Below are 17,771 nucleotides of genomic sequence, written 5' to 3' on the forward strand. Positions count from 1 at the left end.
TTAGTAAGAAATATCAAAATAATTCAGTTCAAGAAATGTGAAAATAACAAACTGTAAAACTATGATTATGTTAGAAATGATTGTCCTATTATTAATGTGTCCTACATAATTTTGTAAATTTTTCATACCAACTGTTCAACAGTATTTGTCTTTAAGTAGTTAATATTCTTTTAAAATCCTTGTATTTGTAGACAAACAAAATGTTTCTCAAATCTATTATATATATAAACTTCACCATGTTTTTCTAGTATTAGAATGGATTAATTCATTTTTTGCTGGCCTTATTTGAATCAAACTTACCTCAGTAAGTATGAACCATATGCCAAATATAATAACATAAAACCCAACAGGCCAAGTTTGTCATCATCAAGAAACAGCATAAAACCATTTCCATGTCTCATATAACATGTCAAGAGTCAAACTGATCCACATAAGAGTCTTGAGAGAGATGAGTTCAAATAAGCATGTTTTACCTATATTCATGTATTTCTAGTCATTCTCTTGTTATATTGATGTGAATTTTGATCAACAGAAATTCCTTTTGAGTTGGTTTTGTTTAATACACTGCTAAAGCCAATTTTAAACTTCCAATGACAGTAGCCTTTGTGTTCCTTCACTCCAGTTGGTCTCATTAGACCAGTGTAAGCAGTATAAAAACAAGGAATAAAAAAAATACTCCATTCATAGTTGGCTTTTATCTTATTTTTCTCTTAATCCAGTTTATTTAAAAGTTTGTTCATTGGTTTAAAATCATTCCATTTTAAAATGATGCCTATTTTGTTTGATATGAAGTGGTAGAAGGTATCATTTGACAAGAGCCTTCAATTTATCTTTAGTTATTTGGTTCTCTTTCTTATAGTAATCTACTTTTGAGTTACCATTGTTTTAAGCCTCAAATGGCTGATTATGTTGATATTTTTAAAAACTACCCCTTCCCTCTATGAAACCAAAACTAAAACCAACAATCTACATCTTGTCAAGCTTGTAACTTAAAGTAAGAACAAGTTAACAGCAAGGGTCAATTTCATAAATACATTATAACACTGTGACTTTTGAAACATAGCAAAAAATTAATATAAAAGATCTTGTTTCTTTACACCCCCTAATTTACACTAATGAGACCCAAGTACAGAAGTTACACCTTGGTGTTAAAATTTATTCCTCAAATCAACATTAGTTGTCAATGCAAGGAGCAACATTTCTGATAATGACCTTCACCATAAGTTTGTTTAAAAATTAAACAGTAATGGATTACTATCATATTTTAATTATGAATAACTTTGATAGGTTAAATTATATTCTGTCACCATGTTTGTTTTTATATGTCATGTATTATCAAAATATTTTCATACAATACAAAAGATGTGTAAAACTTTTGATTACTTTTACATGTTCTTAAAACCCAGAAACACCTTGAAATACATCAATTTTTAGTCTGATTTGGAATTCTTCTATTCATATAATAAAAACAATATGTGCCCATAACCACTTCTCACTAGCAATTAGTTTAAATAAGTATGTTTTCTCTAAGTCTATTGTAAATCAAGATAACCATGACAAACATTTCTTAAATTACAAAAAACAGAAACAAAATTATTGAAAAGGGAAGTAAGATTATTAAAAGACAGAAAACTTTATGACATTTGTAAGTATGTACCAGATTCTGTACATGCAAGTTAGAGTTCAATTTATTCCAGCAGAACATTACACTCTTTTATGATTGGCTATTGTATCCCATGTAAGTAGCAAAACCAATCACAATATTCTCAAAATACAAAAAGTTTCTGTACCACTTGTACAGTTTTCTTATAAAAATACAATTTTTGTAGTAACTGATAGATACTTGAATATTTCCTATTTACACTGCACAACATTGCTAATGACAAAATTTCAAAGAAAACAAAGGCTGTTTCTTTACCAGTTCATCAGTGGTGAGTTTCACACGTTGCCCATCTTGAATAATTTTATGTTACAACACTTGTTGTAAAGAATAGTTTTCTATTACAGAACAGTAATAGAATAATTGTTTATTACTTTCATTATCTCACCAGCTAACTTTTACAATTATTTTACAGTTTTGTGCATGTAACTGCAGAGGCATAATTCCTAAAAAAATTACAGTGTAACTACTTTGGTACCAAAATCAACTCGGTGTCTTATGTTTATACCAATGATTTACTAACATATACTAAAAATCAAACCATGATGTGTTTATACAGTTTATAGTTAATCAAATCTACTGTCTGTAGCAAAACATATGTCATGCCCTTTATACAATATTTATTTTATCAATGTTCCCTGTGCTGAGATACACACTGCTATATCTTTTGTTTCCTAATGCACAAGCTTACAACTATGACAAATTATATATTGTAATCTATAAATTAAGATTTTTTCCATGTTATGGCTTATTAACAACAGTGACAATTTGTGCCAATCTGATCAATTGATTACATATTCTTTGACCAAACAACTTATCAAATAATCTAAAACCTGTTTTAAATACCATAGTACCCAATGTTTTTAATTATTTTTTAAGACCCAGTCTCCCCATCTTTTATGGGAAATTCTTGGAATAATTACACTCCTATCAACAGACTACAAAATCATACTGTGTCAAATTCTAACAATAAACTGTAATCCAATATTTATCTCTTTAACATACTTTATTAAAATTGTACATACATACATATTATATATATATAATGCTGCATTCATTTAGTGGATCCCTACTACAACCTTTATATGTGAACAATGCCATAATTTAAAGAACTGAGAAGTGAAAGCAAAGGAGAATGTATTATTTACCCACAATACCTCTGCTATATCCAGTGCTAATGAGTGTTTTTTCCAAGGCTCATCATGTTTGGATGCAGTAGATATTGTAATGGTTTAGACCCAACATATCTTTGATTTTCAAGAACAGCAAATTTGTGGTGTAAACAAGATTAAGTGAATTATAATTATCTCCAAAATCATTTTAAATATTTATATATACGATTAATAGGATATGAATTAATAACTTTTTCAATTTTAGCCCTGTTTATTTATTTAATTATTATTACTGTCTTTATTTGAATGATATTTTACTATCATTCACAAGTACTAAATGTTATTTTATGCTTTATTATAAGTCAATAGCTTAAGATTTTTTTCAAAACTTTCTATATAACTTTGTACTATTAATAAAACAATCATCTCTTATAAAGAATTTTGTCTCCATTATGATCTTAATCTCAACTAGTTTGGGGATTGAGCAGTATTTTAGTAAGCCACTCAGGACGTGTACTCTTATTTATTTACAATACACAATATCAAAATGGTGGCACTGTGTGTTAGAAGACTGAAGACAAACCATAAAATAACTTGTCACTTTAAATACAAAAAAAAAAATATATATATATATATTTTACCATATTTATCATTCTTTGGCCATTGTTTTACTGAACTCATTTTGTAGAGATGAGTTTTTCCAGAATTTTAGTAAAAAGCACAATTTGCTGAGACTTGGACATTATTACAAATATTTTATATGTCTTTACTTTCCAGAGGGAATTATTTGTTTCTTTGTAAAATTCTTAACAATAAACTATCAAGATCCTGATATCTCGTACACTGCACTACTGTTATTAAAAGCGTCAACAATAAAACACAATTGTCAGTCAATAATCCCAAGTTTAAGTCTGTCAAAGAGAACCTTTTACAAAGTTATTAGAGTTCAGAATGGTTGATAATGCTGTGCTTTACTTACTTACATATTGCCTTATATTGTTATTTATTTATGAAATCCAATTTCTTAAGTATACTAGCTAAATAATCACGATTTTGAATTTTGTAACACCAAGATATGCTAAACCATATGTGCATGGCTTGTATACAATTGCATATGAAACAATATGCATGAGTTTCAAGTTACCTTTCACTTAAACTGTTTAATTTAACGGTTTAGCTGGTATAATTCATGGGTTCCAAGGTCGCAACTAAAATTTTAAAAGTTCTTATATACAGTATAAAACAAAATATTTTGAATAATTTCACAACTGTATCATAAATTATTTTTACTTTATTACCCTCTATAGAGTATGTAAAAAACTTTCAAAATCCAAGATTTATTGTGGAACTATTACAATAAAATGACTTTGCTGTAATACAAGGTCTACTTTATTACTATTAACAGTATTATATTAGTCACACTCTGTTAATATTACATAATTATTAATTATCCATACTGTCAGCTTGTACTCTAGAATGCAACATTTAACAGCAGTCTTTATATTTACATAATAATCTGGCTAACCAAGTACTGGAATATGTCTTAATGCTTGCACACGATTACGAAATAACATTTCCAAGTATAAGAAATTCTAAATACCTGAAACAATAAGAGCTTCGTTTGGTCCAACAGTGTGAATGTTGCCCATTTTGTTTTTCAAAATATTAAAAAAATAAACTAAGATATAATAGGATCTACACCAATGTCGAAAAACTGGTACAAACTCTTACTCTTAATTAAAATTTAGAAGAGCAAAAACATTATTCGATAAGCTAACGCCTTGCGAAGTTACGTTAGGTTATGCTCCACCAACGTTAATAACAGTCGCTAAGACTTTCGTGGATACAAATCGCCAATCAGAAAATTAGATGCAATTCATTTTCATCCGCAACGTCTAGGTTCAGTTATTTGTTATTTTCTTCTATCTTATAAGTTAATACCTTTCACCGTAATCATTTTCTTTTTTAAATAAACACTTTTCGTAATATACGAAGCACACGCCCCGAAATATTTTAATTCAAGGCTACAGTTAGCCTATCACTTCTTCTACTCTACGCAGCGTCCTTATCAACCTGAAATACCACCAGTAGATGGCACTACAACAAACTGATTCAGATGGGACTGTTAATTTCTACATTTCTAAAGTGTTTGTGTTTTCTTATTGCGAAGCCACATTGGGCCATCTGCTGGACCCACCGAGGGGAATCGAACCCCTTATTTTAGCGTTGCAAATCCGTAGACTTACCACTGTACTAGCGGGGGGCACACTTCTAAAGAGAAAGAACATAAATTATATTTGTTTCTTTGTAATTAAGCCCAAAGTTACACAATGGGATATGTGTACTCTGTCTCCCGCAGGTATCGAAACCCAGTTTATTGAGCTGTGATTCCACAGACATACCGCTGTGCCATGGGTTGGATGAAATAAATTACGCAGGTTGCTTTTTGCGAACAAGATTAACTTGTTTCTTAACACTGTAAATTTTTGGGGCATATTTTAATGCAAAAACAAAGAGAGAGATAAAAAAAATTTAAGCTTTAAATATTCACATGTTTCATACAAACAATAAAATCAGAATATAGTCCTAATAGATTTATTTGTCATCCAATCAATGGGGTTACGAATTATATTCTTTGACTGCGAACAAAATACAAAAAAAAAAAGAATAATTCATTTCAGGCAATTTTTCAGAATATAAATGTTCTAATAAATAACGTGTTTAGTAAGTTGGATCCTTCGTTCTAATTGTAAGCATGTTATAGATAGATTTTTACTTTCGTCATTATTCTTTCTACTCATTCTGGCAGTGGCCACCCACTACAAGGTGTAGCCATCTGTCACAGACATTGAATTCTGTTTATCTGCGGCTTTCCTCGTCTTTATGACGCCCTCTTTCTCTTTTTGGACTGCTATTCTGTAATTATTTTTGTCCATCTGTTGTCTTTAATCGAGAGATGTGTCCGGCTTATTTCCATTTTGATTCTGGAGTGCAGTTGGAGATGTCTTTTATCTCAGTATTTCTTCTGATCTCTGAGCCCAGAATGTTCCCTGGAACTTCATCTTTATCATCTTTCTTTCCATTGATCTTTGAGTTGTTTGCAGTCTTGATTTAAACTGTATAATGAGTGTCCAAGATTGGTAAAACACATTGGTAAAATATTATTCTTTTGAGGGTCGGTAGTTTTCCGTTTGAAAAAAATCTCTCGGTACTTCATCTCCAGCCAACTCTTATTATTATACTTATTTCCACTTTTGTTGTATTTTTTATCTACGTTCTTTGTTCGAGGCATTTGTAAATGCTCACTCTCTCAACAATTTCATTTTTTAATTTGATTTCACTGTTGTCATTTACGTTTGTCATGTACTTTGTTTTCCCCTTACGTATTTTAAGGCCGATCCTTGTGCTTTCTTCATTCAGCGTGAGGAATTGATGTTCCATTTATTGTACGTCTCCTAAATAAAGCCACATCACAAATGTATAAGATTTTCTCCGTCTATATTGATGTCATGTTCCTCTAGCTTTGATTTTTTAAAAACTTCCTGTAATGTTGTTGTAAGTAGCTTAGGAGATATAAGGTCTCCTTGTTTTAGGCCTCTGCCAATCAACGAATCGTATAATTCTTGATAGTCCACGTGGACTCTTATTGTTACTTCAGTAATGGTGTCTTTATGAATGTGTGTGTATATATATATATATAGGATGTTGCTTGCAAGCTGTCTTCCCTCAGTAGTTAAAAAACAGGGACAGTAGCAAAAAATCTTAGAAGTTTTGTTTTTGAATTTTTACCAAAGTACACACGAGGGCTATCTGCGCTAGCCGTCCCTAATTTAGCAGTGTAAAATTAGAAGGAAGGCAGCTAGTGATCACCGCCTACCGCCAACTCTTGGGCTACTCTTTTATCAACAAACAGTGGGATTGATTGCACTTTATAGCACCCTCACGACTGAAATGGCGAACATGTTTGGTGGGACGGAGGATTTGAACCTGTTACTATTGTTGTAAAACAAGTGAATAAAGCAGGTTGTGTTAATAACGTTACTATTGTAGTAAACCAAGTAAAGGAAGCAGGTTGTGTTAATAACGTTACTATTGTAGTAAACCAAGTAAAGGGAGCAGGTTGCGTTAATAACGTTACTATTGTAGTAAACCAAGTAAAGAAAGCAGGTTGTGTTAATAACGTTACTATTGTAGTAAACCAAGTAAAGAAAACAGGTTGTATTAATAACGGTACTACTGTAGAAAACCACAGTTCATGTTTAAAAGCTATGTTCGCCCTTCCTACTCAGAAAACAATTTATTCGTCAATTAATTTTCAGTTTTACCTGGCGACTTTACTGTCTGTGTTTTCATGGTATTGTCTGGTTCTTTCGTAGTCCGTAACAATGCTACGAGCAGCGTTTTACGAAAACTTGTTTGCTTGTTTTTTGTTGTTGTTATATTCTAGTTACACAGTAAAGACATGAATATCGGTAATAACATACTTAAGTTTTCCACGTTATTAACCTAGTTTCAAACGTTGTCTTGTTGCTTCTATAGTATTCCAGTTGCCGAGAATCGACAATAATAATTTTATTTAGAGACGTTATTGTTAAACGTTTTTATTTAATATAATTAAAGTAATTATTTCCATTGTTTAGAGTTTGAATTTTCTCGGAAGTCGTTTAAATGTATTTTGAAATTTTGACAAGTTTTTACTAAAGTGAGATTCTATTAATATCTCTGTTACCAAAGTAGCTGTTGTTGTTTTTAATAACGTTTAAATAGCTCCTTTTAGTTTGTTTATATATTTGTTTCTGAACTAAATACAAGTGCTGATCTGTTGACTGCTGTTTACTTAATGCTTTTCATAATACAAAATATGATGTCCCTGATTAACAGTGCTTAGCGTGGTCAGACGTTGAACTTGAGTACGCTGTAAGAGTGACAGTCAAATCCTGTTATTCGATCTGGCAAATATGTAGTGTTTTCCAGCTGCACTCTCTCTAATGTGTTACTTGAAAAGAGAGAGACCAACGCTTCGACTGCCCTCCTATAGTTTTAACGCGATTTCTCAAGACTATAGTGAGACCCGTCACGACACGACTCGGCTATTACTGTCTAGTACCTCCAGCAGACCTGATGAGTTCTGGTATTAGGCAAGAAGCTTCGTCTGCACTGGATATAGCAGATAACGTGTAATTTAGCTATTATTACATTCCTTATTTTTTTTAATTCGTATTTTCTGAACGCAGGTGTTTTAAGATTGTATTTTGTGAGGTCATTGCATTATTTGCGCTTTTTTGTTGAAGATAGCCACGGGTTTCTTAAGATTATAGTACGTGCGCTCATTGTGTAATTTCTGTTGTTTTATAAAATCGTGTTTCGTTAGTTTGTAGTTAGTGTTCTTTGTTTAAAACGAATATACACAAACTGTACAAAATGACACTCGTTTCGATATAACAAGCATATCATTATCAAGGACATCACAATGAACTGATAAAGCTATAGATGATATTACATCTGACAGATATGTAATTTTGACGAGAGTAGCACAGTTATAACTATCCTACAACACACCAGGTGACAGGTTAGGTGTACAATGTATTGGCTGAACTGTAGCTGGAATATTTCTAGAAAGACTTACGTCATATCCCAAAATGACACAAAAGTGGTTTTGAAATAAACGGAAAACACCAAATTCAGGAGGAAAACCAATATCATAATACTTTAAAGACCATATGGCGGCGTTCCTCTCAACAAAATATTGGAGTGGCATGGATAAAGGAATGTGTGGTGTGCAAACACCGATTCATTCAACACATGACTTCTCACGTGTAGCTAACACTTAATTAAGTTTTATCACCGTAGCAGTAAAAGTGTATAAAAATGTCTGGAATTAAATTAGAAGCTATCATAACATTGTTGAACAAATGTTTAAGTTTTCGGGTGAATGATGGCGCTGGCACGATCTTTTTTATTTATTAGTGAACCGCATTGAAAACAATGATGTATAGGAATATTTCTTCACTTTTTTTGGGCTCAGAGTCAAACCCGAGTCCTCCCACAAGCAAGATGAATACCTTATTAACTGATTTAAAGAATAAACTTCCAAGTAAAGCACATTTCAAGAAGGTAAACTGCGAGAGATGTTAACTATATTGATTTTATTAAACAAGTGGTCTCGTGAACTTATAATTTTTTCTTGTCATTTTTAAACTAGTTTCGCCTCATGGTTGCTCATATATGAATAGTATCGTTAGATTGCAACATAAGTTAAACTTGAATTAATTTATATATTTAAACAAAGCTGGGCAATGGGCTTTCAGCATTGTGCCACCACAATAATCGAACTTCATTTTATAGCGGTATATGTCCTTGATATATTTTCTGTTAGTCATGAAAGTTATTCTATACTCCGTAACTCTTCCTCCTTCTCCTATATATCAAAGTAAGTATGAAGACGTATAATGCTGGTACCCCATGATATTTCATGTGTAGCTGTGTGCTTAAAATCAAAAAATTCTTTAAAATAACAGTTTAAACACCGAATTCTGACAAAGCTATAAAAACAGGCAGGCCAAAAATTTGTGATAAAGCTTAAGATAACCAGAGATTTTTTTGTTTTTGTTTTTTTACATTCCTTTTAATTTGCTCACTTTGGATTCATAAACAGAGGTATGTAAAAGTAACATTTCAGATCCGTCTTTTCTCTATGATAGGTTATTGCCCAATAGTTCTTTTGGGTAATGCTAGAACTCTCTTTTTGTTTGTTATGCCCCCGCTAGTACAGCGGTATGTCTCCGGATTTACAACGCTAAAATCAGGGGTTCGATTCCCCTCGGTGGGTTCAGAAGATAGCCTGATGTTGCTTTGCTATAAGAAAAAACACACACAAACACATACTGTTTGTTACAAACAAACCCAGTAAATATCAAAATAACCTTTACAGCATGAAACACGATCGTTAACTGCTTGATGGACGAACAGCAACACAAAAACGAAACCATTTCATTAGCCGGTTTTGGTATGGGTGTGTGGAGAAGATAATAACCCCACTCCCGATATCACACGTGTCTTGAAGTAGATTATCAAAGAAAGGTTTCACTTTTTAAACAAGCCTGAACTCGCCCGATTTAAGATTATATATAGTTCAATAAAATGCCGCTGGCGTTTTGAAGTGGTTATTGAGTTTGTTCACATCTAAATGACACATCTTATGCGTTCAATATGGCCGCCTCTTCGCGACGAAATATTAACTCACCTCTTTCCCTGCGTTGTCCAGTCACGTCAGATACAACTCGAAGAAGTATGGTTTGGAGTTACAAGTGATGTTTAATATTGTTCTCTTATGTGAGGTCTTCCAAATGGACTGTTTTAATATTTAACACTGACACGCACTTTTACTAAAATATCGACGATAACGTGAAAGTTCTAATAGTTTGTTTATTTAGAATTAAGCTCAAAGCTACACAATGGGCTATCTGTGCTCTGCCCACCATTGGCATCGAAACTTAGATTTGAGCGGTTGTGATTCCGCAGACATTCCGGTGTGCCACTGAAGGGGAAGGGCAGTTCAAATAGTTACCATTTGCCTGGATATTAACAGGTAATAAATCGGGCAACATGGGCCCTCAAGTAAGATGGCATTAACTTAGGGACCGATCGACATTTTAGGGGCTTTCTACCCCATTCCCCCTCCTCGCTAAAGCCTGTCTTAATACACAGAAAGATCGTTGGATAAGTAGAATAAATTTCTACTATTAGTTTAATCCACATGTTGCAAATTTATATTACAACATGAAACAATTTAAAAACTTTTATTTAGAACAAGTGAAAAAAACAATAGGTTTACCAATATTCGCAACACAAATTCATGTTGAAACAACTTACTGTAACTAAACAGAGTTTAGTATACGTTATTTTCTATTTTTATTATTGTTACAGTTTACCAATATTCGCAACACAAATTCATGTTGAAACAACTTACTGTAACTAAACAGAGTTTAGTATACGTTATTTTCTATTTTTATTATTGTTACAGTTTACCAATATTCGCAACACAAATTCATGTTGAAACAACTTACTGTAACTAAACAGAGTTTAGTATACGTTATTTTCTATTTTTATTATTGTTACATGTTTCTATTATTTATGTTGAGTTTCTTTACTCTAAGAATAGAACTGGAACGTAACTAATAACCCAGTTAGAAACTGAAGTAAATATAAAGAAGGGGGTCGTAGAATCAACACAAGAATAATTGTTGGGATATCACATGTTGACAAACATAGAAACTTTACGAAAAATTACTAGCCTAAAGGGTTCGTGGTTTACACCTCCTTTTAATTATGTATGTCATTGTGAATAGTTACAAATTGTAATAATCTCTTTCTGTTTAAAACAATGATATTCGGACGAACTTTGGTAGCTAGATAAAATAATATTGCTTGGAATACCAATTTCATTAATACATCCTGATTTAGGCTCAGGCAGATTTACTGAGATAAACGTTTCGAAAGCGCATAGCTTTGATAAATTTAATTTCTTGTTCCTGTCGTGAGTGCATTATCTGTGACAACATTCAGTAGAAGATTCTTTTATACAGGAACATAATGATTACAGTTCAAAATTAGTGTTACACCTACAGTACAACATTAGTGTTACATTTATAATACAACATTAGTGGTACATCTATAGTATAACATCAATGGTACAACTACAGTACAATATTAGTGTTACATCTATAGTACATTGTTAGTGGTACATCTACAGTACAACATTAGTCTTGCATCTACAGTACAATATTAGTGTTACATCTGTAGTACATTATTAGTGGTACATCTACAGTACAACAATAGTATTACACCTACAGTACAAAATTAGTGATACATCTACAGTACAACATTAGTGATACATCTACAGTACAACATTAGTGTTACATTTACAATACAACATTAGTGGTACATCTATAGTATAACATCAGTGGTACAACTACAGTACAATATTAGTGTTACGTCTACAGTACATTATTAGTGGTACATCTACAGTACAACATTAGTGTTGCATCTACAGTGCAATATTAGTGTTACATCTGTAGTACATTATTAGTGGTACATCTACAGTACAACATTAGTATTACACCTACAGTACAAAATTAGTGATACATCTACAGTACAACATTAGTGTTACATTTACAATACAACATTAGTGGTACATCTATAGTATAACATCAGTGGTACAACTACAGTACAATATTAGTGTTACATCTATAGTACATTATTAGTGGTACATCTACAGTACAACATTAGTGTTGCATCTACAGTACAATATTAGTGTTACAACTGCAGTACAATATTAGTATTACACCTACAGTACAAGATTAGTGGTACATCTACAGTACAACATTAGTGTTACATCTACAGTACAACATTAGTGGTACATCTACAGTACAACATTAGTGGTACATCTACAGTTCACAAACGATGTCAAACTCACAGCACGGTACTAACTCATGTCGTAACTCAGTTGTAAGTTTTAGTCAGTAACCAGTACTGACGTCGTGTAACTGAGGTGTTGATAAATCCTGATGGTTTGGTTTTTGTTGTTTTTTCCAGTCCTAATACAGATATATTTATATATAAGTTAGCAAGAAATAGTGGTTAGAAAAAATCGTTTATTTTTAATTGGTTTGTGATTTAAAACGATTTAAAAGAGACGTCACTCGGGTTTAAAACAAACGGACAGGAGCGGAAATAATGAGCACCGTTAGCTCGTTGGTATCAAATAGTTTTCTCAAGTAAAAAACGTTTCTGAGGTCATCACTGACCAAGGATGATTGTTTGTTTGTTTGTTTTGGAATTTCGCACAAAGCTACTCGAGGGCTATCTGTGCTAGCCGTCCCTAATTTAGCAGTGTAAGACTAGAGGAAAGGCAGCTAGTCATCACCACCCACCGCCAACTCTTGGGTTACTCTTTACCAACGAATAGTGGGATTGATCGTACATTATAACGCCACCACGGCTGGGAGGGCGAGCATGTTTGGCGCGACTTCAGATTACGAAGCGCACGCCTTAACGCGCTAGGCCATGCCAGGCCCGACCAAGGATGAACCGACAACAAAGGGATAAAAAATAAAACCGTTTCGATTAAAAACACAGGATGAACCACCCAATCATAAGGGACTGAGAAGTCGAGAAGGAACACCACGTTCACGTGACAGCGTGCAACAAGTGGTATTTAAGAAAGCTTGTTTCTTGGTCGAACGGAAACGGTCGTCAGCTGTCCGTCTAGGTTTCACTTTTGTTGTCTTGGACTTATTATGTTTCTTAAGGTAAGTAATTTGATCACAAAACTGAACACGAAATTTTTAAGTCCTCCTATTTGAAGTTAAATTCGAATGTTTACGTTCTGTTTAAAAATCAGCTATACTTGAAGAGATGACTTATTTAAACCCGAATTCCTTTCACTTAACTTGCGTAAAAAAAAAAACAAAATTATGTGACCACTCAAATCTCTTCGACTCTTGGTACTTAGGAAGAGATAATGTGGGCAATTTTTTATTGTATTACTTGTTTATCAAATTTACTTTAATCAGTGTTTATCCTCCCCTGGTTAAGCAGCATGGCTAAAGGCTTGTAACCCTAAAATCTGAAGTTCGAGTCCTTGTAATAAACACAGTGCTGATACCACTTCGTGTAGCATAGTGCTTTAAAACCATTTATATAGTCTAATATTGCGGTAAGTGTTAAGGATTCGAATCTCTTTTATTGTGATACGTAATCAAAGATTACTTAAATTGTTTTGTTTTGTGGGGTATCTGTGCTGTGCCCACTTCGAATATAAAAACTCAGTTTAGAGTATTATATAGCCTTCAGAGTAACCAAGTGGTTACCAAGGGGAACAAGTACCTAAGTAAAGGCTTTCTAGAAGGTGAAAATGAGAAACTAAATTACTTCGTTTGTTATTTTTGTTTGTTTTTTTTAATTTCGCGCAAAGCTACAAGAGGGCTATCTGCGCTACCCGTCACTAATTTAGCAATTTAAGACTAAAGGGAAGGCAGCTAGTCATCACCACCCACCGGCAACTCTTGGGCTACTCTTTCACCAACGAAAAGTGGGATTGACCGTCACATTATAACGCCCCCCACGGCTGAAAGGGCAAGCATGTTTGGTGTGACGGGGATTCGAACCGGCAACCCTCGGATTACGAGTCAAGTGCCTTAACCATCTGGCCATGATGGGCCTGTTTGTTATTGTAAGAGTAAGGAGCGAACCTTGAATTTAACGCTATAAGATTTCAAACTTGTAATTCTTTCACCTGAGAATAACAGAACCTTTTTATAATTCTATTATATAACTTTAAATGTACGTTCCCCTGATTTCCATACTTTAATACGATGAAATTTCGTAACTCTAGCCTAACAGACAACTTTCAGAAATCTAGTATATCCGACACGAGGTACATTTTATACGCATCAGAAAATTGTGATGTGGTTTACCTGACTTGCCATTATTGAAACTGACACTCTTTGCGCAAGCTCGTCTTGATGACAAAAGTGTGTGTGTGTGTTTTCTTATAGCAAAGCCACATAAGGCTATCTGCTGAGCCCACGTAGGGTAATCGAACCCCTGTTGTAGCGTTGTAAATCGGGAGACTTACCGCTGTACTAGCGGGGGCAATGACAAAAGTAAAACTGTGTCTGTTCCTAATTTTAAGTAAAAGTTTACGTAGAAATCTAAATTCCGTTCCCTAGCAACCGCCACTTTTTGGTTTACTCCGAAATTCTGTATCCTAGCAACCAATGCTTGTTAGAGGTTCTCAGAGAAATGCAGGTTATAACGTTTTGAAAACTTTTTCTTTTCTGTGTAACATACTATTTTTATAAAACAAGTTCTTATTAATAATAAATTAATTAAATAAATTAGTCATGATATTTCATTTATAGGGACAACGACTGATTTAACTAATGTGAGGCTATTTGTAATTCAATTTCATTCGGTCTTCCTGAAATAGTTGGGTGTGACCCAGTGGTTAACGTAGCGGCTTCGTATCGTAGGTGCCAAGGTTCAAGACATAATGTTGTCGAATTTGCTCCTTACTTTGTGCTGTAAATACGCGATCTGTTCTCTTATTCAGTTCAGAGAGCCGAGGAACGCCCTTGTGGCGGCGGGTGCTACGGCTGGCTGCCTTTCCTTTGTCAGTAAATTAGAATCAGGTGTAGCTATACCAGAACCCAGGTTGGAAAGGCTAGTTATTCCTTCTTGGAGTGATCACCTTGGTAAATATGTGATTTGAAACATCAAAATCGTCTTTTCAGTATAACATGGAATTGCTTTCAGTTTAAACTGGTAATTAATAATCAAATATTAAAATATTTCGTATTTACTGCCGAGGCATCTAGTAGCTAGCGCTATCATAAGAATAAAAAAATCAGTCGTTTTCTCTCGCACAGGGGTCCCAACATGGCCAGGTAGTTAAGGCATTCGACTTCTAACCCGACACTCGCGGGTTCAAATCCCCGTCACACCAAACATGCTCGCCTTTTAAGCCCTGGTGCGTTATAATGAGACAGTCAATCCCACTAGAATAGCCCAAGAGTTAGCGGTGAGTCGTGATGACTAGCTATCCTCCCTCTAGTCTTACACTGCTAAGTTAAACTCGAAAATTCTCTCTCACACACACAAAAGGTTTCAACAGACAAATATTTTACAGTGTAATTTGGTGTTTCTCTTTTACTCAGATGACTTCAAGTCTGCTTTCAACATTGACTTTGATTCTAGCTACGGCCATGTTTACAGGAGCCGAGGACACAGTTTTGACATTACCTCTTCCAGAGAACACCAACCTCGTGCTTGGACCTGTTTCTACCCCCTTCACTTGTCGAGGTAGAGAGTATGGCTACTACAACGACCCGAATGCCGCTTGTAAGATTTACCACATCTGTAAACCTTACATCTCAGCAGATGGGCAACAAATGTTTGCTCACTATAGCTTCTACTGCATGAATGATACCATCTTTGACGAAGCGAAGGTGGAATGTACCTCACTGAAAGAAGCAACACCCTGTCCAACTGTAGAAACACTCGACGTGCATGCTAGCACTGACGCCAAATCAAAACGTATTGGTAACGCCCCCTAAAATTTCCTAAATTTTAAGACACTAAAAAAAAACACGAAAATAGCTCCAACTGCTTGACAAAGAACACTTGAAAAGGTCGTCACGTTCCGTTATGTGTGAAAGCAGTTGATGCCATTTTGAAATTTATAATGTTAAAAGTTAGTGCAAAATGTATCTCATACAGGATAAAATCTTTACTGCTTTAAATTTGTATCACAAAAGTTAGTTATGATTTAGTTGCACGTAAGAAACAAAATATTCGAATTTTTGATATAAATAAGTCTCCATATGCATCCGAAATTCGAATTTCAGTTTGATCAATAATAATAATATAGAAATCCAGAAACTGGCTAATTTGTATGAACTTTGATTGCTGAAAATAAAGACAAAAACCAAATAGAACATAAAAGGCATAATCAAATGACTCACGAACTAAGAACACGAAAAATAGGCTAATAAACATTTAAGCTTATGAGAATTAAAAATACAAACAATAATTATGAAGTTTGATTTAACTGCCAGAAGGTGATGAAATACTTTAGTGTGAATTTTAACGTAAATATTAGATCTCATGAATATAAGTTATTATGAAAGTAATGTTTCATAAAGGATAAATTCCCTCCACACCTTCGCATAATTGCAACGTAAGTTTCTGACAAAACAATGATTAACTTGTAGCTAATACTGTTGGTACAGTGCTGGTAACAATGTCGTAGCAGTGGAGGTTGAATTATTTTACAATATAATGAATATTAAAATAGGAAGATTATAATGATAATTTTTAGTGAATTTGCCAAATAAGGAATATAATCTATACTATAAACATTATTTGAATGTTAACATAAAGACGGAACCATGGAGAGAAAAACACTCGGATACGAAAATTAATTTGACCTCAAAAGGTGTGTGTGTATTTATAAAATTCACACTATATTATTTCGTTACCTTCCGGCAGTTAAATCAAACTTCGTAACGTAAATTCGTGTGTAAAAAGAAATCTTGAATACCCTGAAATCAACCTACAATTATCAATAATTACACATCCAGTGTTTTCATATCATGTGATAGTAACACTCCTACCCTGAACATAACCCTTTTCTGGTTGCTGCCGCGATGGGTAGTTTTAAGCCTGTTTCATTTCTATGAATGGTGCATCTAAGGTTAGGGATTTTCCATTAATTAAATCACAGTAATTTTTAGTTTGCTTACAAATACCAATTAATATACAATGAAAGATATTCTATGATAACCTTCATGGTAGATGGAGCTACAAATAAACCTACAATGAAAACTATTATACAATAACCTTCATTGTAACGTTAGACAAAACGAAATATATCTTTGTTTACAATGAAATTTGTTAGTACTTTATTATATTCATTGTAATAAAATCCTATGCATGGTTTATTTACATTTTACCAATTCATTAGTAATACAAATACAATTATTCTGGGGCATGTTTCGAGATTTTGTTCCATTTGTGGTGGCCCGGCATGGCCTAGCGCGTAAGGCGTGCGACTCGTAATCCGAGGGTCGCGGGTTCGCGCCCCCGTCGCGCTAAACATGCTCGCCCTCCCAGCCGTGGGGGTGTATAATGTGACGGTCAATCCCACTATTCGTTGGTAAAAGAGTGGCCCAAGAGTTGGCGGTGGGTGGTGATGACTAGCTGCCTTCCCTCTAGTCTTACACTGCTAAATTAGGGACGGCTAGCACAGATAGCCCTCGAGTAGCTTTGTGCGAAATTCCAAAACAAACAAACAAATCCATTTGTGGCTAATATTTTAAGGTAAGTCAGTAAGTCCACTGGAATTATTGTATGATAACTTAAGATTGAGCTCATAATATTATGTCATTCCCGATATTTAAAATTATTAAACGAACACTTTTAAAGGAAAATAAAAC

General features: G+C 33.8%; 2 protein-coding genes across 2 annotated transcripts in view; one reads left to right on the forward strand and one right to left on the reverse strand.

Annotated features, from left to right (window-relative positions):
• The window catches only part of LOC143244101 (flotillin-2-like), a 31,146-nt gene extending 26,300 nt beyond the window's left edge, over positions 1–4,846 (reverse strand). Inside the window, 1 exon segment of the mRNA XM_076488171.1 lies at positions 4,373–4,846. Coding sequence (XP_076344286.1) covers positions 4,373–4,421 — 49 coding nt within the window. The 5' untranslated portion in view covers positions 4,422–4,846.
• An 8,089-nt stretch (positions 4,847–12,935) lies between these two features.
• On the forward strand, positions 12,936–16,383 carry LOC143235868 (uncharacterized). The gene is made up of 2 exons (XM_076474115.1): positions 12,936–13,082; positions 15,492–16,383. Exons 1-2 carry the CDS (start codon positions 13,071–13,073, stop codon positions 15,888–15,890), a joined length of 411 nt encoding a protein of 136 aa, XP_076330230.1. The 5' UTR covers positions 12,936–13,070; the 3' UTR covers positions 15,891–16,383.
• The last annotated feature ends 1,388 nt before the right edge of the window (positions 16,384–17,771 follow it).

This window comes from Tachypleus tridentatus, chromosome 2, assembly GCF_004210375.1.
Source record: "Tachypleus tridentatus isolate NWPU-2018 chromosome 2, ASM421037v1, whole genome shotgun sequence".
NCBI classification, from domain to species: domain Eukaryota; kingdom Metazoa; phylum Arthropoda; class Merostomata; order Xiphosura; family Limulidae; genus Tachypleus; species Tachypleus tridentatus.